Here is a 20,890-nt window from a genome sequence, read left to right as displayed (position 1 = left end):
ACTTATAAACATGCCCCCACATTCCTCATTGGCACATCACTTTATTGCTCCGCGTCCTTCTTGTTTCACAAGTTTCCTTGGAAGCGGAGCGTATTACCCTCTCTCCCTTTCTTCTATTTTCTCATTCCTGCCTCTCTTCTCAACATGGCCGCCAACAGATGGTTGAAACCTGAGGTACTTAATTTCTTCTTTCTTGTATTGGTATGCATATTAATATACACCTCAACCCTATGAAGCACGCATACTCCAGCCCCTTGTTGTGTCTGGTGTCCGACACGCGTCCGTGTCAGTGTCCGACACCGACGTGACACCCGTATTACATTCTATATTTTGGATATTACAGGTATCACGTATTTGTGTTCGTGTTCGTGTTCGGTGTCGGTGCTTCATAGTCTCAACCTATAAAAAGAGAATTTGTTACTATAATATACCATCTTGGGTTTCAATCTCATGTATAAGCAACAAGTTATAATATATTTTACAGTTTCTTGTGAATAAGACCAGAGAAAATACACCAAATTAACATAATAGAAATGCTGACATACAAACAATACTTGTGTTTTCTCCCAAATAGCATAGTAAATTTTGTTTAATATGTGAACTGTGAAGCATTTAAAATTTGATGTGAATGTGATGATATCCTAAACGGGTTTTGTTGCGTGAATAGGTATACCCACTCTTCGCTTCAGTTGGTGTGGCTGTTGGAATCTGCGGTATGCAACTTGTTAGGAATATAACCACCAATCCTGAAGTCAGGTATATATGGATCTTTCATATTTGTATACAACAAGTTGTTGGTTTGGACTTCTTTTGATCTTCATTGTCCAAATCCAATGTTTTCCTCTATCAAAATACAATTCCACATGTAAATTATTGTCAGACATGTAGCTATGTATAATTGCACAATAATTTTTTAAAACATGCATAATTCTTTTCTTTGGATCTATTCCCCATATTATCGAAATTTATTGATATCTAGGTATACTTTATGTTATTTTTTCATCATCAGCAATAGAACTATTTGAATTAATGCAAGAAAAAATGTATGAGGGAATGAAGATTGAGATTGAAGCTAGGTACATGTGTAAAAATATTTGCTTATTTTGGAACTGCTCTTATCTGTGTTTATTGAATTTGATTATGCTCTCAGGGTGACCAAACGGAACAGAACTGCAGGAATTCTTGAGAATTTTGCAGAGGGAGAGAAATATTCACAACATAGCCTGAGGAAGTATGTTCGCGGCAAGCAGCCTCAGATTATGCCATCCGTCAACAACTTCTTCTCTGATCCATCAAACTAAAGCAAATGCCAAACTTTTTGTTCTTGAGATTTGATTTCTGGGATTAAATTTTTTGCTTTCCAGTATTGGGAATTGAGAAGTAGGACAACGGGATTTGATTTTTCAGATAAAGATGTACTATGATTCTGTAATTTGTTGGTGGATGACATTCAATCTGTCTAATAATAAAATTCTATACTTTCACATTTATAAATGATCTTCATCAGTTTTCTACGATGCTGTTAATAGAAATTTTCACGCAGTGTTATTTCCTCTTAAAATTTCAATTGATAATTTAATTTAGATAATAAAAATAAGAACTTACTAATAAACCCAAACATTGGGTCATGACTCATAAGTAATAGTTTTTAGTGAATCAAATAAATATGCCATCGTTTATATTAAACTACTAAACATATGAGTTGCATGCCTATTGACAATATTGTTTCAATATACACCAATAATTTCTTCACTAGATAAATTCTAATACGAACCTCCAAAAGTTCTTGATCTGAATGTTGTTTATCTATTAAAATACATAAATTTTATACTGTTTTAGAGGAACCAAGTTGTCCTCACATGCCAAACTTAGATCTTAAATCCAGCAGAGTAATTTTGCAAATATTTATGTGATCAATAAGTATCCACCAATCAGAGCTTCCTGCAATACGACTCAGTAATTCACACATATAAAAGAGGGCTTTTGATCGTTAGAGGGTAACTTTTTTTTGGAATTTACCAAATAAGGACTAAGTCGTATGAATTATTACGACTTCAAATATTGAAGTCTTTTGGGACTTCTAATTTATTTTTATTTTTTTTAACGAAGTTATATAAATCATCGCGACTTTTATTATATTTTTTTTTATAAAATTACTTATGACTTTGAAGATGTGTGTAACCTTCCCATTTCAAAGTCGTGCACTTATTTTCCGTTTTTGCAACTTATTTATTTAATGATATAAATTATTATTTGTAAGGGAATTAAAAAAATATAAACAAATACTTTAATTTTTAAAAAAAGTTAATGCACATTGATTTTTTTTTTAAAATAGTAATAGTGAAATAATGTCCCACAAGTTCTTCTAGATATATAATATGGTTTTCTCCAATTAAGTGAATTGAGATTTAATATTGTGTGTACTTTTTAATTTTATATTTGTGGTTAATTTGTATTTTTTATTTTATATTAATGTATTATGTTATTTTTATTTTTAGAAGTTTATTTTTCTTAGTTTAATTCAGTTTAAATTATTTTATTTTTCTCAGTTTAAAGTCTTGTACGCCTATACAACTTTAATGCATTGAATTAAAAAATAAATATAAAATAACAAAAACTGAGATCACACAAAGCATATGACTTGTGTGCTTATAGTCGCAATCATCCATACCAATTACCCCATTGGCAAATAATTCAAAATCTGTCCCCATTTCTTAAATTAAAAAAAAAAAAATTGTCCCCTAAAAGTTGAAACTTATACAAAATAAAATTTACTTTTGTTCATTGTTAGTTCATTTGTTTCATGCACAGTGGATTCAAATATTCAAGGCTAAAAGCCGCTGTCAAATCATTTTCCCTTCTAATCGGCTTATTGGGAAAGTAGCAGACATATTTAAAAATAACATAATTAAAGTTCAACAACAAAATCGTAAATCCCGACACTTAATATGACAAAATAACATATTTAAATATAAATTTATATTTTCAAATATTTATAAATTTTATTCTTTAAATTTAATTTAGATTTCGGATTTTGTCAAAATATTAATTTGTAGCTTAGCTTTTGAGTTATTAATTATAGCAATATATTAATTAAATAATTTTAGATATTGACATTATTAAATAGTATTTAAATAATTTGTTTTTTAACTTCCAAGAATATTATTGAACATTAATGTAAAAGTTTTTAAATATTTTATTTTTTAAAATTAATGCATAAATCTATTTAATTAGTATTATATGATAATATATTTTTAAATAATTTGAAATTTAATATGTATTAATTAATATAAGTTTTTAAATCTTTAAAATTTAAATTTATATATTTTAATACTTTTATGTATTTTTGTTATCAATAAAAAAATTATGTTGATTAATTATTTTTTTAATATTTTTATTTTTATCAATACATTATTTCATTGAGTGAGGCTATTAGTTTTAAACAAAAATTTAATTTAATTTAATTTTCTTATGATATTTTAAAACTAACAAAATATATAAATTACTAAATATTTTCTATATTTTTTTAATGCTCTTATTTGAGCTTAATTTAATTTCGAAGTTACTTTTATGCACACAAAAAAGTAAAACACAACTGAAATGTATAAAATTATTTAATAATAAATTACCTTGTAATAAAAAAATGTATTAATTATTAAAATTTCAAATTCAGAGTAATTTTTTATTAAATTTTTATACACTATAGGGTAAAAAATTTAAATTATATACAAAATAAAAATTGCTATAATTTTAATTTTTAATAACTAATACAATATTAAACTTTAATGAGCTATTATTATAATTTTATACTTTAAACTAATCAGAAAAATATTATTAGAATAAAATGTAAATAATTATTCCATAAGTTGACAAATTTACCATTACATTAATTTGTGAATTGGGATTGAATGCTAGTTTACATGCACTATTTACTCTAAAAATTAAACTCATTGAATTTGATACAATTTACAAACATAGAAATGAACTTAAGTTAATGAGATGAGAGCATTTTATAATTGATTAAAATTTATTGAAAATTATAAATTTTATTAAAAGACTCATATGAGAAGTGAAACTCAGGAGAATTTATAATTTTTAATAAATATTAACAAAAATAAAGAATATATTTAAAATATTTTTTTACTTCATATTTAAAGTCATAAACTAGCATTTCTCAAATAACATATACAGTAATTTGAAAGGATTTATTTTCTTGTCATAATTATAAATTCTAAAATCTATTCTATTCTATCATCTAAATAATAAAGGAGTATGCTTCCAAAATAACATCATTAACCTATCTAAATAAGTAATGGTGAATGACAACAAAAATAATAAATAATTTTAATAAAGTAAAAAGTAAATGAATATAAAATTCAAAACATTATTTTTTATTTAAAATAATCTTTTAAAATCCTAAAATTCTATACACCACCTTAGTATAAAATAAAGCACTAGTATGCAAAAGTACCCACTTATATACCCGTAGACTTGCACTCAAAATTAGTGGGAATCTCAAAAGGCAAATTCCTTTCACTTGACCGTTAAATAGGCAGATTTAAAATAATATTGTCGTTGCCATCATGGGCCAACAAAGGCCCAATAGAAGCCACCAAAAAAAAAATCAAACTAGCCGTTATGACGCTTCCCCATCAAGTTTCATTCTTTCCACTTCCAATCCCTAATTTATTGCCATCATTTCCCCCTTTCCAAAGCAGTTGTTCAGTTCATTTCGCTCACAAGTGCTCCTCCGAAAACCGAAATAAAACCGTTCCCATCGTGCGAACAAGTTCAATCGATTCCAAAGTCTAAAACTGTGAACGTTCTTTATTGTGAACTCTCTGATAACCGAAGAAAAGGACATGGCCTCAAGAACAGTTGCAAAAGACATAATCACTCTTCGCGGTTCCGCAGCAATTGTTAGCGAGTTCTTCGGTATTCACATCCCTCTTCTCTTTTTCCTTCCTCGTTTTTCTCCGATTTCTTTCATTTTCGCATATTTGTGTATTTTCTTATGAACTTTTGCCTGATTTTTGTTTACTGGTGATTTTTCAAATCAGGATATGCTGCTAACAGGTTTGATCCTTGTGTCCTGCATTTTTTGAATTTTTTTTATTTTGGGCCTTATTTTTCGCATTGCAATTATGTATGTGGCCGGAAAAATTGTGATATTTATAAGTATTTGAATTTGGGAATTTGATCAGCATTCTTTACAACCGTGGAGTTTATCCAGAAGAAAGCTTTGTGAAGGTTAAGAAATATGGCCTCCCCATGTTGCTTACTGAAGATGAGGGTGTCAAAACTTTTTTAGCCAATCTAACTGCTCAGCTCTCTGGTAACTAGCACCCCTAATTTGTTTCTTCTGTTGTGGTTCTCTTTTCATATCTTAGAAGCTGTAGAGAAAAATGTCAATTTCATTGTTTACTTGGGAATTATTGTTTTGGATTAATCTATTCATAGTATAAAAGTTCATTTTAAGAAATTGTTTTGAATTCGTATCGTTTTTTAGATTTCCTTGTTTATTGTAATGCTTTAGTTAGTAGCAGTTCAGTTGGTGTATCATTGTTGATCATTGCTTTTGAATTTTGAAAAGAATGGCTTGAAGCTGGCAAGTTGCAGAGGGTTGTCCTTGTTATAATGAGCAAGGCCACCAGTGAAGTGCTTGAAAGGTGGAACTTCAGCATTGAGACTGACTGCGAGGTTGTTGAGAAGGGGTGGGTAACTTGACATAACTAAGGCTCTGTTTAGATAAACTTCTCTATGAACACTTATAAAAGAAGGAGATAATAAGGTAAATTAAGTTGAGCTTCTCCCATAAGTTAAAATTGACTTATGCACTTAACTTGTATATAAACTCCCTCATCTAATTTCTCCTAAAGTTGAGGTTCATAACTTGATTTTAACTGGCCCGAGAAGCTCATTTTACCTTTTTATTCGTCTAAGTGTATGGAAAAGTTTATTCAAACAGTGCCTAATCCCAGACTTAATTATCTTCCTTTAAAACTCCCTTGGTTTATGCTTTTCATTTTTTTCATTTGCTTTTTTTAATCTTTCAGTGTCTCGAGGGAAAAGAGTGACAAGGAGATCATGAGAGAGATACAAGCCATTATGAGGCAGATTGCTTCAAGTATCACTTATTTGCCATGCCTGGATGAACCTTGTAAGAACCACGTGCTTTGCCTATGATCATGAGTAACAGTTGTCATGCCCTTGCATCTCATCTCTTTCTACTTTTCATCTCTTATTCCTTTAACATTCATTTTATCTCCCAGCTAAGCATATCCATCTTGTTTCAGGCATTTTTGATGTGTTAGCGTATACTGACAAGGATGTGGCAGTTCCATTCACATGGGTTGAGAGTGATCCAAAACTCATTGCAAATCCGCAAATGGTGAAATTGCATTCCTTTGATACTAAGGTGAATTTGGACTTGCAATTTGGTTTATTTATCTGACTCACATACTTTGTTTAATTAAGCTAATACTAGTATTTCTGTTCTGGCTATTGCAGATTCACAAGGTTGACACACTTGTATCATACAAGAATGACGAATGGGATGAGCAGTAATGGCAGTCCGTGTCTTGTATTTTTTTGTTCAGCTTCTTGCGTTTTGTTTCTTCAGGTCTTGAGTGAATTTCCTGTTTTGTTAGACCTGTAAATTGTGAATTTTCTATTCACATTGTTAGATGTGTGTACTACTCTGGGATTCAACGGGTATTTATTATTAATCCTCCCTTTTGTATGTTTGACTTGTTGTGGCAGTAAGAATTGCCATGTGGGATCTCAAGAAATCTCCCTGTTGTTTTCAGAAGGTTGGATTTATCAATCATTTCAGTCTTATGAAACAAATGCCGCATTCCGAGTATTAATTCACTTCTGGTCTGGTTGTTGAAACTCTAAGCATCATCTAAGTAACGTGGGATCATAAATAACAAATGAGGATTGCATCCAAAATATGATAATAATTAGTGAAAACATGTTCGAAATGATTTAAGTTCTATGAATGTTCTATGACAAAAGATTGAAGGACAGTGAGACTATATAAATAATATAGTGGGGGGGGGGGGGCAGAGATGGGTTTTCAATAGAGGCATTGTTGTTTACCATAGATGAGGGGAATGGTAAATTTTAGAATATCACCTATTAGTATTTCGATGCAGTTTCAAATTTGACCTTTAAGAAAGGATTAAGAATGAATGGTAGAGAATTTTTTTAAATCCTTCCATGAAATACTTACAGTTGGAAACGTTCTGGAGACAATAATCAGCAAACCTAGTTTCAGCAATTGCTTCAGCAAAACTAATTATTATTTTAATTATGTAATTTTTTATTAATTATTGTCTTCTATGCCGTGTTATTTTTGTTAGGTTAGCTATTTTTATCATTTTTATTAAAATAATTTGCTTTTTTCATTATGCCAATTTTTTTAGGTAATAATAGTCTAAATATTTTCTTAATTAATTAAAAATTAATAAGTTATTAATAAAATAGAATGATGTAAGCTTTTTAGTGGGACTCATTGGAAACAGCTAGAGAGAGTTATTTCATTATAGAAATTTACATATTTAATTTTCAGGTGAAAAAGTAATTTTGAAGTTAGCTTTTTAATAAAATATGATGAAATAAGCTTTTTAGTGGGATTCATTAAACACACTTAAAAGAGTTATTCCCTTATATCCCTTATAGAGATTTACATATTTAATTTTTAGGTGAAAAAGTACTCAAGGCAAAAATAAAAATTGTTAAAAAATCAGAACGTTTTCATTTTTGCTTTTAATTTATTCATTGAAATTACATTGGAATACACATGCACACCATTTCTAACTTCAATCCAAATATTCATTTATCATTTAGAAGGGCTTGTATTGGAAAGAGTAAAAATAAATTATGTGTACAAGTGAATCCAAGCACCCAAAGAGGATTGTTCCATTGTGAATGCTCTAAATGATTTACCTTTTTAAACCAACTTATGTTTTTGCAATAACAAACCTAAAAGAAAAGGCAAGACACTATTTTTTTTAATATTTTTATACTATATTTTAAGCTGACTTTTCTAAAAAATGATATTAATGTGTGCCCGTCCATATGGAAGTATCGATTCAAGTATTTGAGTTGCGTAAAGGTGAGCATATTTTTTAATTGGACACCTAAAAGAGTTGAACAAGAAAGGTGTGTGCTTCATAATATGCATCTGTCCAACTTAGCTACATAGAGTTAAGAGTGATGAAAATGATCCACTATAAAATTAGACAATATGTTCTCACTGCAAATGCATATTTACAGACATGTTAAGGCCAATGATTGGAACGGAATTTGTGCAAAGGGACTACTTCCTTTTCCTATATAAAACTATAAACAGCATTATCAAAACTTAAAACAAATACAATTCCAGGTTAGTGCCGCACATACATCAAAGATCTGAACAGTCCCCACCACAGTTCTCCAGACATTTTATGGTAGCTGAACATTGACCACACCATGTACCTGCTTTCAACTCACACCACGATATATGGCACCAGGTCGAAGATCATCCATGTTGTCAATATTTCTGTAGCTGTCAAATTCTCTTAGACATATCCAACCCCGGCGGGTCAGAAAATCACGGAAATCGTCTTCAGTGTAAAATATCTTATCTTCAGTATGCACAGGTATATGGTCAGGCTCATCATAGAGAGGTAATTTAATGGCCATTCCTGCAGTGATAATTTATAATTTAGTGTTATAGCAATCATACACTTCAAATATAAAGGGCATGAAGGATGCTTTCTTAATATTTAATCACAATGTTTGAGTAAAATATAATTTATCCCCTGTATTTAATGAGGAAACCAACATGTGAACCTTAGAACTAGACCAATTGACTAAAGCTCCTTAGACATTAAAATTAAAATGAGACAATTAAATTTGTATAAATCACAAAAATAGCTAGAAGAATAAAGTGAATCTAACCTTCATCAATGTGAAGAGTGTAATTTCCTAAAGGCATTTCACGGTCAATACTTCTGATAATCTGATCTTCATCCTCCAACCAAAATGTACGTTTAGTTCTCAACCTAAAAGCAGCCCTAATTGCTTCTTTAATGGCTTCTGGGGTGCCATCAATACCTATTCGCCTTGTATAATCACCCCATTTAACTGATATAACCCTTCCACAACATGACTGACTTTCTCCACCTGCCAAAATACAAAGAATTAGTTGCAGAAATAAGAAAGCAATTAAACTAAAGAGGGGGGATGGGACTAAACTTATTCGTTTCCATAATTTGAGGTATGGAATAACTAAATTTATTTTACCATGTTTTTCAGGTTCTACAAAACTTGCTTCCAAAAATTAACCAAAGCTGCTGCCATAAATACCAAGACAAAATGATTGACCTTTGTGTTCTTTGTCATTTTCTCTTTCATGGGTGAGCAAGCATGCATCAAACTATGAAGCTTTACATAGCTTACCGTTTCCAGGAGTCTCTCTCCAATTCCAAGGAGGGACTCCACTTGCTGCAACAGCATCAGCTGTGGTAATGGCAAGAGGATGTCCATCATGATCCAAACTTCTCTCAAGATTCAGTGTTGGTCTTCCAGTAGCTATATGCCAAGTATTCGAGAATTATGGTAAACATGAAGTAGCAAAACTTCTATGGAAAGAATGAATGAGCAAACATCTAAATGAGATCAAATGTACATCAAGATCCTTATCAATAAAGACTCCCTCTCCTGAAATGTTAAGGATCTGTTGACTTCAGTTTTCATTTCCTGCTTTAACTTTTAATTACAAAATTGTCGACGGGTTTTCAATTTGTTTCCTTTTTTCAAAGAGTTGTATAGGAAACAAGGAAAAAAAATGTTGTTTCACTGTTTAGTGTACAAATATTTGAAAACAAGGTGGCATTTTTGTAATTAAAAGTGAAAACAAAAAAACATTTTCTCAAAGTAAACTAACTGGCCCTAAAATCTTCATTTTCATTTCTAAAATGTTAAAAATACTAATTTTGGATTAAAATGCTGCAAAAGATAGACACTAGACTATAGAAGAACTGATAATGCTAAGCAGCAGTATGAATACTTCCTCTCACCATATGATCAAAAACCGGTTCGGTAAAGAACCCAAACCAAACCATTTTAACAGGTTTGGTTCTTAAAAATCCAAATGTCTGAACTGTTTTAGAGAACCAGTTTGAAACCAAACTGATTTTAAAGAACTGGTTATGAATTGAACAGGTTCTAAACCGGTTTCGAACTGGTTTAAGAACCGAACCGGTTTTCAAACTACTTTTTCTATTAAAACAAAAATAAAACTGATTTAGTAGAAAAACAGTCTGATTAACCAAACTTGTTTTAAAAACCAATTCAGTTCGTTTTAATGTCACTGGTTTGACTCCAAATGGGTCGGTTCAAAACCAGTTTGACTCTTCTATATGAATACTTCGCACTATATGGATGCTCGACATTTTAATTAAGTGAAACTGAAAAACAATAACCAATAAGCAACAAGAATATTTTTTTTCCCACCATGTGCAGAAATAACTATCTGGCCACACATTACGGTATGAGTTCCTAGTAAATAATGATAACCAGAGCATTCCTAAAAAGTACAGTGTTTGAACTATCATTTTCAATATTTTATGGAAACATATGCCCAAAAGAAACATAAGAATGGTGAAAAGTTGCCTATAGTAGTGGTGGTTAAATTTCCATGCGATGCATGTGACTGCGTATGTACATTAGCAAAGTTTTTCATACAGTAGTTTAAAATTCCAAAGTTATGTCTTAAGTGACTTGAATGTGGTGTATATTAGTTACCTACCAGTAGAAGAATCAAGATCTAAACCAAAACACCACATGGAAATAAAATCCCACAGGAGTCATGAGCTATGAAATTTTAAATAATCAAGAACACAAGTGAACAACAATACAGAGTAAGTACGAAGCTGAAAGCTGGATTACAATGACATACCTTCGACAGGCCCAAAAGAGATACTGGTATCGTCAATACCTGCATATCAACATAACCAGTCAAATTATTGTTCCTAAAGATCAAATAAGTGAAATTGTAACTTTGGCATATATCCAATGTCATGACCTAGGAATGACAACCCAGTAAAATTTACCAAGGCTTCACTTGAGAGCAAGGTTTTTAAAACCAGACCGGTCAAGGTACTGATTTAAGGTTCAATGGTAGTAAACTGTGGTTGAACCGGTATTAATATTATTTTTATTTTTTAATATTAAATAAAAATAATATATAGTATGATAATATTTTTACACTATAGTGACTATACATTGTATGATAACATGGTATAATAATATTGACAATAGTTATCCATTGATCTTTTAATTTAATTATACAATTACTCCATAACAAAAAATGTTGAATTCGGTAATTCCATTTCTCAAATATGCACTCTGAAACTTTATTTCAATAGAAAAAAAATGATTCTCATAATTTTCTATTAAATGCCAAATAAAATTACAATGTAAGCTTGAAATTGGTGCTGAAAAAAAAAGCTGAATTTATGATCTCTTTACTGCACCATTGTACTTTTATAATATTATTATACTAAGATATTACAGATTTGGGGTTAAAAGTCTATGAGGTCTACAGGTCGACGTGACAAGAGCCTGCCACTTTTCAAAATAGATGTGACTAAAATTAATTAAAAGTAAAATAATACTTTTTTAAGAAAAGGAAATAACTTCAGAGACACATTTGTATTTCAGTTTTCACCTAAATGAACAAAGAAGTCACCATATTCTCTCCTCCTCCTAACCCCGCACCATGGCAGTCATTGAGACCCACCATTTCAATTCCTTCTCCATGTGCATTATCAGGAGTTTTCTCATCCTCTGACGTCTTTGCACTGTATCACCACCATGGTATTTGCCATCAAAGTTGCAACTAAAGATTTTTAAGATTTTTTTTTCGTTTCCCTGCTTTGCATATTCATCTTTTTTCTTTGTCTAAGTGTCAAACTGCTTCCACCCAGAATAACTAGTCAAAACCGGTTTTCACCGGTTTCAGTCCGTTTTGTAGCGAGGCGGTTTTATGGTTTATTTGGACAGGAGGCCAGACCGGTTCCGGTTCAAACAGCCAGTCCGGTCCAGTTTTGATTACCTTGCTTGAGAGTGACAGTTTAACAGTATTTCATAGGAGTTAAATCCCACTTTTAAATTGTTGAGAATTATATGGTCCTTTGTCAAAAAAATCAAATGCATAGAGACAATACAGCTATCAAGCCTATGATCCATGGATATAAGCTGATGCTGCCCACTAAAGGGTGGGGAACATCGCATTCGAACTCGTAGAATTGTACGAGTCTACGTACGATTCTAAGGTGCTGCTTCGCGCACGTCCACACATGGAGTTGGCTATTGGTGGAATTGTCACTGAATCAAACTCGTGGGAACGGTGTCTCAATACATGCTTGAACGTTCACTTTAGATGGGTTAAAATTGGGATTTTTTAAGTCTTGGCCTTCTAAAACTTTAAGCCCACAAGACCAAACCTAAAACTTTTTAGTTGCTGCCCGAAACACCTAATAAAGTAATAAACTAATAATATAATATACCCCTCGAACTTGCGAACGCCAATACGTCATTATTTTTTAACTAATACCACTTACAGAGTCTCTTCCAAACAAACAATCAACACATCCACATCAGATATCAAACATCCCCACTTCCTCCCAAACTCAGAGATACAGCTTCACAAGCAATTTGCTAACAAAGGTTGTCCGATTAATATTCCGGAAGAATCCTCAGACTAACTTACTTCAAGCTCTTTTTAGGCCCAACCCAGTGCATGGTTGTAACAACAAGCACAGTAACCTAACCAGTTAAGTTTAACTCCCTGCCAGTGTAAAAAGATTTATGATTTAATTAATCATTTGATCCCTATATCTAAACATTCTCTAGCTTTTAGTAAAAATTATCCGTTTTAGTCTCTACACTTACTTTTTAATCTGTTTCAACCCCTACAATTTTGTACAGCAGGACTATCACTGATCATTAAATCACACATTGCAAAAACAAGTTTGACTCTCACTGTGAATTAAATTACTTCAGGAGTCAGATTCCCAACCTAAACTGTACCTCAGGCAATAAAATCAAACACCAAAGCATTGATCCAGTTGAAGGAATCCCAAACCCTAACACTTACTAGAAGTGATATAGATACACTTTTTAATCCGTTTCAGTCCCTAAAATTATGGACAGCAGGACTATCACTGATCATTAAATCACACATTGCGAAAACAAGTTTGACTCTCACACTAATTAAATTACCTCAGAAGTCAGATTCCTAGCCAAAACTATAAAATCAAACACCAAAGCATTGATCCAAGCGAAGGAATCTCAAACCCTAACCTAACACTTACTAGAAGTGATGAATTAGAGAATTGAATGATTTACCTTTATCAGCAAACTGCATAAAGGAATCAACCTTGGGCGGAGGAGTAGGGCTTTTATACTGCACATTCTTGCTCCTCTCTCTGAGGATCTCGTCAATCTCCTTGTAATACGACATCTTGGCGGAACCACTCCCTCGGTCCTGGTGCTTGGCCTTCTTGAACTCCTTCAAGAGGTTGCGCCACTTATCGGTGCACATGGTTGGAGAACGATCGAAACCTTTCTCCCTCATCTTCGCCGATATCTGCTCCCACAGGTGCTTGTTGGACTTGGAGGTGTTGAAGAGCGCGTCCATCTCGCGGCGAAGGCCAATGAGAGAGCGCGTCTCGTCCTGGACCCAGGTCTCGGCGCGCTTCTTCGGGGCCTTGATCTCGACCTCGGGGTCCTCGCCGCTGCTCTCGCCGAGAATCATCGGCGGCGGCGGCGGAGGAGGAGGGAGGTCGCCGTTGGAGACGACCTCGATCATCATGTCGCGCGCGCCTTCCTCCTTGTAGAAATCGATGGGACGAGGCTTCTCCGATAAATACATGGTTTTCTTGCTTCGACTGAGAGGGGATTGGATTGGATTGAGGAAGAGAAAGAGAGATGGTAAATTCTAATAGTAAAATTGTAAAAGTTGGGGATTTGGAAGGGTGAAATTTTGAAGCGAAGTGAAGGAGTAGTAGTGAATGGAAGGAAGGAAGGAAAGTTAGGGGTTTGTGTAGTGTGTGTCAGCGTGAAGTAAAAGCTTTTCGATGCGGTGGAATGGAAAGAAAGAGGAGACGAAGGAAGAGGGGGACGTGTCTGTCTCTTCCTGACAATTTCATTTTTTTTAACAATTAATATTAATAATATAGTCCTTTATTATATAAATTTTATTTTTTCTGTAGGCCTCCTCTTCACCATAAAAAAGCACCCTTACTCATTATCATTTAAGGAAAATTTGATTAATACTCATTTTTATAAAAAATTCAATAAATATTATTTAAATAATTTAATTTTAACTTTAACACATTAATTACTTCTATTCAATCATTTGGTTATATTTTTCTTTTATTTCTATATAAAGATTCATGAGAATATTAATTTTTTTCTCAATTAATAATGATACATTTTTGTGATTGTTCAAAAATCAGAAGAGATTTTCTGAAGAAAAAAAAAATTGAATGTAAGTTATTTTATAAGATTTATTTTAGTTGAAAATTTAGATTATGAATATTGGAATGTTAAAATTTTAAAAGTAAGTTAGTAATAAAATATAGTAAAAAAATTATCTGACATAAAAGCTCCATGAAATTACTTTAATTTAAAATTAATTTTGGACACAAAATTAATTCTTTATCAAGGAGTCTAACTTGTGAGAATATTACAAACCCTTGATAGCATTTTTAATTCTTACACATCAAAAAATATTTGGGTATCATGTAATTAGTGTTTAGTTTTTTTATGTTATCCAAAATTTTCAGCTGATTTTATTTAAGAGAATAATGAAACGAATCAATAAGTCAAGTACGCGTGGAGTTAGACACGCATGGTCTTTGAACTATGACAAGAAAAAATATTTTGTTCTAGTAGGTTTTTTTTTTTTTTGGTTCTGAATTCCTTTTCTATTTGAGCCTTGGTTCTGAATTCAAAATAGTAAACAGTCAATAAATATTTTTTAAAGAACATCTTGACATTTTGATTAAGTTTTTTTTTTTTTTGAAAATAAACAAATTTAAACTCGTTTATGCAAGAAGTCAAAAACGAAAATTTTCTATCCAATGTAAATAAAGGTAAAAAGTCTTTACATTTTCTTTACATTGCACTAAAATGAAGTCTTTATTACTGTATAAAAAAAGGAGACAGAAATTTAGTATGTTCTTTGTGCTTGGTACATGATATGTGCTGCCACTAGGTGCAGGAGATCTAGACGGGTTGTTTGTCCCTAATTGGTTGGTTCTTCCTAATAATAAAAATGGGTAATGAGTTATTTATCTCTTTAACCTTGCAAGATTTAAAAGGGTAGCATGTTGATGATTGGATCTGCAATGGCCCATTCAATCATGATCCTATCCAAAACAAACCAATTACTATTATATAAGCCACCCATTCATTTCTTTGTCAGCCTCGATTGAAAGGTTAATCACTTCTTTGCCATTTATTTATTCACTCATTAATCTGTGGAATACCTAGAGTCCCTACGTTGTGGACCTGCTAGGCATATATTTGGCCTTCTATAAAAATTAAAAAAACCAAAGAACCACGGAACTGGTGAACCACCTTATCTAATATTCAACCATCCTAATTAAGTTGATAGAAGCAGACACATTAATTAGAACCATTTGTACAACCCACAAGAGTTGTTGCCCAACCACACACTGATTCACGTAAACTTCCCTGTTAGTGTGGATGCTTTACCCACAAGCAATAGTCCAATGCAGCCTAACCCCATTGACAAGAAAGCTCTACCAGACTACCAGTAACCAAAAAGCTTCCCACATAACACAAGTAACAAGCCATATCATGTTATAGTTTTTTTATTGATAAATGTTAGTTTTTTTAAAAAAATATGAGTTTGAGGGATTTGAACCTATGGTATTTTTTCTCTTCCCACGGACTCTCCTCTTTTCCTTTTTTCTTCCTTTCAACTACTGGATCAACTTTATTTCTCCATTGTATCATGCCATAGTATTCCATTAACATATATCCGAGTTTAAAACTCGTATGAGATGTTAATGCGATTGTAGCTAATTACTTTTATCATCCCTCTATTAACACTTGTTCAATTTTGTAGCAAAACTAATCAACCATCAATGCTAATTAGATCATAGCCCTTCGCAATATAAAATGGGATTTGAGTGGCCTGTTTGTTAATTTAGGAGGGTCTGACGTAGAATTTTACTGCATTTGTTTATTTTTAAATAGCACCTTCTAATTCTAAGCTAATTTTCCATTTAGAGAGTGGAGACACTTTTCTACTACTTATGTACGTAGTAATATTGTGTTATGTGGTTATCTGGGACTGTTAGAATTGTTAAATTCTATTTTCTGAAGTAATGGCATTAAGTTTTTGCCAAGTTAGGACTTATGCGTAAAATTGAAACACTATTGAACAGTTTCATTTTGTTAATTTCAACTATCAAGAGAAAGTTAGCATACATGTATTGTTTATCAAATACCAATTAATGTTGTTCAGGATAATCTAATAATGAACATTTTCTTCTGAAATTAGATCAGCAAAAATGTTGCTGATTGGCATCAAGTATGGATTAATACCAAAAACAAAATCACGTCATAAGGTGAGCTAAATGATAGAGATTTGCAATTCATTCAAGAGTTCATTTTGATATGGTTTTAGTACTTCCTCCATGGTGTTAGTGAATACTGGATATGCTTCCTGGGAGGTTGGATATTGGAATTCAAGTATTCTTATAATTAACAAGGTTTTCACTTCTACTGATCCACCTGCAATGCAATGAAATATTGACCAAATATGTTTTGGTGGTAAAAATAGTTAAATGATATACATAAAATTATTGAGAGTATTGTATATAAAAGAATATATGTTTATTTTTTTATAAAAAAAAAAAAACGGGAAAGGAGGGGTGGGCATGGCGCTAGCTAGCTCTCCCATTCTGAAGTAGTCAATACCGCATCTTTTGTTTTTACACGTCAAAGGAGATGGATTGATTCTTTAAAAAACAGGATTACAAGGTCAAATTAAGAGCTTAAGTTAAAAAAAGAGGCTAGCTTTAACTTGAATTTAAGAAAATAAATTTGAGAAAATCATAATATGTGAATTATTTTAACTTGAATTTAATGAGTTTTTATTGAATTAACGTATGAGATTTATTCACGTGATATTATATTTGACTTGAAATATTAACCTTAGCATCTTTGGATAGGGAAAATTAATATTATAATTTTTTAAGTAATAAAATAGTAGAATGTGAGTGAGTATCCTCCCCAAAAGAAATAATGTTAAATGGGAAGTAAACCTTCTCAATTTCATGAATTTCAATATTTTTTTATTAATAGTGTGTGCTAGCAAATGCTCCTCTGGTTTATTAGAAGCAACAGGTGTAACCAAGTTCAACCATGGAATCATTTTTTTTTCCTTTCTACCCTTTGGTTTCTATTATATTTCTCTAATTGTCAATTTAAACAGGCAGAACATTTCGTATTTAAGGTTTACTAGAGGCAACTTGTTGTCATATTTCATCTCCAAAGCAACATTCATAGAATGTGATGTCATGGTGCCCTCCATACGAATGTAAGATAAATAAAGGAGGAAAGAACTTATGCTTGCAATAAGACTTGGTCAATACAGTATATATTATTATTAGTCAAGAGAAAATAATCTAAAAAGTGCAACCATAAAATTATATAGAGTTGTGTAGTTACGTACTTCATAAATAGATACGCAATTAATTCATCCATCCACAATGACACAGGTGATCGAAATTTAAGGACAACATAAATTTAAATGCCATCGAGTTTAATTTAGATAAGGTGTGTCCCAAATAAGACCATCCAACTTAACTTTTTACCAAAAATATTCATTGGTTCATTGGAAAGGAAATGATCCATCACATCCTACAAGAAGGTATAAATATTTCTCAAAATTGCAAAAAGTAAATTTTTCTCTGATAAAAAATAACACAAAGCGAAAAACATGGATTCCGGCATGTCCTGGGCTGATCAATGGGACAACAACCCAGACCCTTCTCCTGCATCAGACAAAGACAAGAAGGGAAAGGATGGGTCAGGCAAGAACAATAAATTTGGGAAGACTATGCTGAGCTTCAAATGGGTGAAAGAACTCCGCAAGAAAACTCAAAAGTGATGAAAACATTGTGATGGTAATTATTAATATTATTTAAGAAGCCTTTGGCTCTTATAAATTAAGAACGCTGTAATGTAATTGACTTTGTCATTATCTCAAACTACCTTGTTGAAATTAAATAAATTCCACCTTCTTTTTCTTTAATTTGTTGCCATAATATATTAAAATCTTAATGCATCTTTTATCTTTTATCTTTTAGTTTATACATGCAATTTGTTCTCGTAGTGTTATAATAAAATTTTGGCTATAGTTTCCCAATTAATTTTTTTAGATACACTATAGGATATAATAATTGCTGGTTTTAACTCTTCCCTTGGTCGTGGTTTTTTTTTCCTTTGTGTTACGTAATGAAATATATATGATCATTGGACAAGAATATATATATATTATATGCTTAGTCGGAAAATTCAAGTCAAAGTTAGAGTTGGTACCGATAAAATGAATTCAAGTCATTGGATTGGCATTTGGCACATGTTTGGGTGGTAGTTAGATACTTAGATTTGCTTCAGCGTTCATGGTCTCAACACATAAGCAATGCTGTGCATCCTTTTGCCAACATATGTTTGCGGATTGAGAATGATAACACAAACATAATCATCTAAATATGATAAAATGGATTATTTTAAAAAAAAAATGATGAAATGGATCTGAGACAGGTTGAGTTGTTATTTTTTTAATATGACCACTTTCTTAATGTTGTTTTTTTAGCAATTCATAAGTCATATTTAACACAATAAAATTTAAGTAATATATATATAAAATATATAACACTAAAATACATAAAATTAAATCTTGAAAATTATAATTTTTTGACAATTTTTTTTAATAATTACATATCAAACATGAGAATCATAATTTTTTAATCTAAGATTCTTAGAAAATAAAAATTTTATATCTTAGATTAAAAAAATTATGATTTCCACATTTGATATGTAATTATTAAAAAAAATTGTCAGAAAATTATAATTTTTAAGATTTAATTTTATGTATTTTAGTGTTATATATTTTATATATATATTACTTAAATTTTATTGTGTTTTATAATGAAACTTATACAATATAAATAACTTTTTTAGATGATTTTTTAAGATATATTTGATTTAAAATAAATAAAATTTGACAGATTTTTATTATATAATATTTAGAATATTAATAAGTTTCTTTAGTTGTGGTTGTCAAATTTTTTTAATGTAACTTAATTTAAAAGATGAAAGAAAATATAAATTTGAATAAATTAATATTTTAATAAAATCAAACCTTGTTTTGATTCAAATTTTATTTTAAATAAAAATTGAACTAAAACAATTTTATTATTTTAAATTTGATTCGGATAATTTTTTTATAAAAAATTGAATCAAAGTCACCAACATGTACTTGATGGACGTGAATCTCGAAACTGAGAGAAATGCTCCATTGTCATGAACTCAAAACACTTTCATACACAAATTGTGTAGCAAGTCATTAAAATCATTCATCTTAGTAGAAGTTATTCATTGTAACTTATGCGTATAGCGTGATACATTATGATTTTAATGTGTTCCCAAGCACATGCTAAATGTGTGTTTGGAAATGCAATCAAAACACAAAATTATGTTGAATTTTTTTAAGAAAATTAAGTTGTATATTTTATAATGTTTATTATAAATATTTATTGAAAAATTCTCATACTCGTCAGCACTTAATAACATTTAACACAACTACACAAGTACACAACTGACAAGACCAACATTCACCGACAAAACAAAAAACTGACAAGACATCATTGTTTGACAGCATTAACTACATTTTTAGTTTTTTTACTATTACTATCAATTTTGCGAGATTTTCCATTTTTCCGTCACTGCCCACCATTGTACAACTACAAACATAATAGTATAATAAAATGTTATGTCAAAATTTGAGTGGATTCTGTGGTGGACCATCAAACAAGTGCTCCACTGGTGGATCATCATTTAGAACCATTAGATATATTATATAATATTCAACGTACCAGATTCAAATATTACAAATTTTATAATCAATTCTTATTACTTAATTAAATATAATTTATCCAATTATCCATAAGAAGAATTAGGAACACACTCTTCTCTCTCATTTTGTTGTGTCTTCTGTTGCCCTCTTCGTCGCCAGCAACAACAACAGGTTCCATTTTTCCTCTGACCACAATCTAATTTGCTCCTTCTGTAATGCACGACAATCCATTTCCGTTGGCTTCATAATCCCCCACTTTACGCTTTGAACGGGACAACGAAACAGATACATCCACATCCGGATTTTAAGAACAAAGAAAATTAGAATAATTAAACCCATTGTCAAATTGATAAAAAAAAAAAACACATAAGATATAATGAAAACAGAATATAATCACAGACCCAAAAATGAAAAAGCTTCAAGCATCAAACATATAAGATCCAATAAGTCACAAACTTAAAGACCCATTTGTAGATACATCCTTGTGTTAACGCTCTCCCTAATTGAAGATCTTAAAATTACAAATTTTGCTCTGATTCAGTGACTTTGAACGCAGTGTCGAGGAGGGGCCCAAGGGAGGTGAAGAAGAAGAGTGTTTATGGTCTTTGATTTTCAGCGCACATCTGGTAGAGGAAACTGGGAAGCAACTCGAGGTTTGAGGCCGGAAGAGAGAAGAAAGATTAATGAATTTAATTGCATTTAATCAATAAA

The 20,890-nt window shown here is 31.3% G+C and overlaps 4 protein-coding genes and 1 long non-coding RNA gene across 6 annotated transcripts; 3 read left to right on the top strand and 2 right to left on the bottom strand.

Moving 5' to 3' along the window:
- LOC114381378 lies at positions 1–1,512 on the top strand. The gene is made up of 3 exons (XM_028340620.1): positions 1–174; positions 668–756; positions 1,151–1,512. The coding sequence occupies exons 1-3, from the start codon at positions 145–147 to the stop codon at positions 1,299–1,301; spliced, it is 270 nt and encodes an 89-aa protein (XP_028196421.1). The 5' UTR covers positions 1–144; the 3' UTR covers positions 1,302–1,512.
- A 3,163-nt stretch (positions 1,513–4,675) lies between these two features.
- On the top strand, positions 4,676–6,873 carry LOC114381467 (mitotic spindle checkpoint protein MAD2-like). Its single transcript, XM_028340727.1, has 7 exons — positions 4,676–4,935; positions 5,061–5,076; positions 5,205–5,335; positions 5,594–5,714; positions 6,057–6,160; positions 6,297–6,418; positions 6,511–6,873. The coding sequence occupies exons 1-7, from the start codon at positions 4,863–4,865 to the stop codon at positions 6,565–6,567; spliced, it is 624 nt and encodes a 207-aa protein (XP_028196528.1). The 5' UTR covers positions 4,676–4,862; the 3' UTR covers positions 6,568–6,873.
- Positions 6,874–8,156: 1,283 nt separating this feature from the next.
- LOC114382263 (trihelix transcription factor GT-1-like) lies at positions 8,157–14,202 on the bottom strand. Of its 2 annotated transcripts, XM_028341554.1 has the most exons (5): positions 13,405–14,202; positions 10,952–10,990; positions 9,451–9,582; positions 8,950–9,174; positions 8,157–8,693 (listed from the first exon to the last, which is right to left on the bottom strand). In XM_028341554.1, exons 1-5 carry the CDS (start codon positions 13,928–13,930, stop codon positions 8,491–8,493), a joined length of 1,125 nt encoding a protein of 374 aa, XP_028197355.1. In that variant the 5' UTR covers positions 13,931–14,202; the 3' UTR covers positions 8,157–8,490. The 2 variants fall into 2 exon arrangements, with proteins under 2 accessions (XP_028197355.1, XP_028197356.1); XM_028341555.1 differs by lacking the exon at positions 9,451–9,582.
- A 3,779-nt stretch (positions 14,203–17,981) lies between these two features.
- On the top strand, positions 17,982–18,352 carry LOC114381221. The gene has a single exon (XM_028340426.1). It carries the CDS (start codon positions 18,038–18,040, stop codon positions 18,206–18,208), a length of 171 nt encoding a protein of 56 aa, XP_028196227.1. The 5' UTR covers positions 17,982–18,037; the 3' UTR covers positions 18,209–18,352.
- A 1,807-nt stretch (positions 18,353–20,159) lies between these two features.
- On the bottom strand, positions 20,160–20,874 carry LOC114380874. Its single transcript, XR_003659878.1, has 2 exons — positions 20,581–20,874; positions 20,160–20,441 (listed from the first exon to the last, which is right to left on the bottom strand). It is a non-coding gene; the product is annotated as an uncharacterized LOC114380874 (long non-coding RNA).
- Between the last annotated feature and the right edge of the window lie 16 nt (positions 20,875–20,890).

Source organism: Glycine soja, chromosome 13 (genome assembly GCF_004193775.1).
Source record: "Glycine soja cultivar W05 chromosome 13, ASM419377v2, whole genome shotgun sequence".
NCBI lineage: Eukaryota > Viridiplantae > Streptophyta > Magnoliopsida > Fabales > Fabaceae > Glycine > Glycine soja.
The sequence above is the reverse complement of the archived record's forward strand: the minus strand, read 5'-3'. Positions and strand labels throughout refer to the sequence as shown.

Bases quoted from the DNA above. Each gene is read 5' to 3' on its own strand.
- LOC114381378 (XM_028340620.1), top strand. From the start codon at position 145: ATGGCCGCCAACAGATGGTTGAAACCTGAG. The intron at 175-667 runs GTACTTAATTTC...TTGCGTGAATAG, and splicing joins ACAGATGGTTGAAACCTGAG to GTATACCCACTCTTCGCTTC. The intron at 757-1,150 runs GTATATATGGAT...TTATGCTCTCAG, and splicing joins ACCACCAATCCTGAAGTCAG to GGTGACCAAACGGAACAGAA.
- LOC114381467 (XM_028340727.1), top strand. From the start codon at position 4,863: ATGGCCTCAAGAACAGTTGCAAAAGACATAATCACTCTTCGCGGTTCC. The intron at 5,715-6,056 runs GTGGGTAACTTG...TTAATCTTTCAG, and splicing joins TGCGAGGTTGTTGAGAAGGG to TGTCTCGAGGGAAAAGAGTG. The intron at 6,419-6,510 runs GTGAATTTGGAC...TGGCTATTGCAG, and splicing joins TGCATTCCTTTGATACTAAG to ATTCACAAGGTTGACACACT.
- LOC114382263 (XM_028341554.1), bottom strand. From the start codon at position 13,930: ATGTATTTATCGGAGAAGCCTCGTCCCATCGATTTCTACAAGGAGGAA. The intron at 10,991-13,404 runs GTAAATCATTCA...GTTGATATGCAG, and splicing joins TATGCAGTTTGCTGATAAAG to GTATTGACGATACCAGTATC. The intron at 8,694-8,949 runs GTTAGATTCACT...TTATCACTGCAG, and splicing joins CACTCTTCACATTGATGAAG to GAATGGCCATTAAATTACCT.
- LOC114381221 (XM_028340426.1), top strand. From the start codon at position 18,038: ATGGATTCCGGCATGTCCTGGGCTGATCAATGGGACAACAACCCAGAC.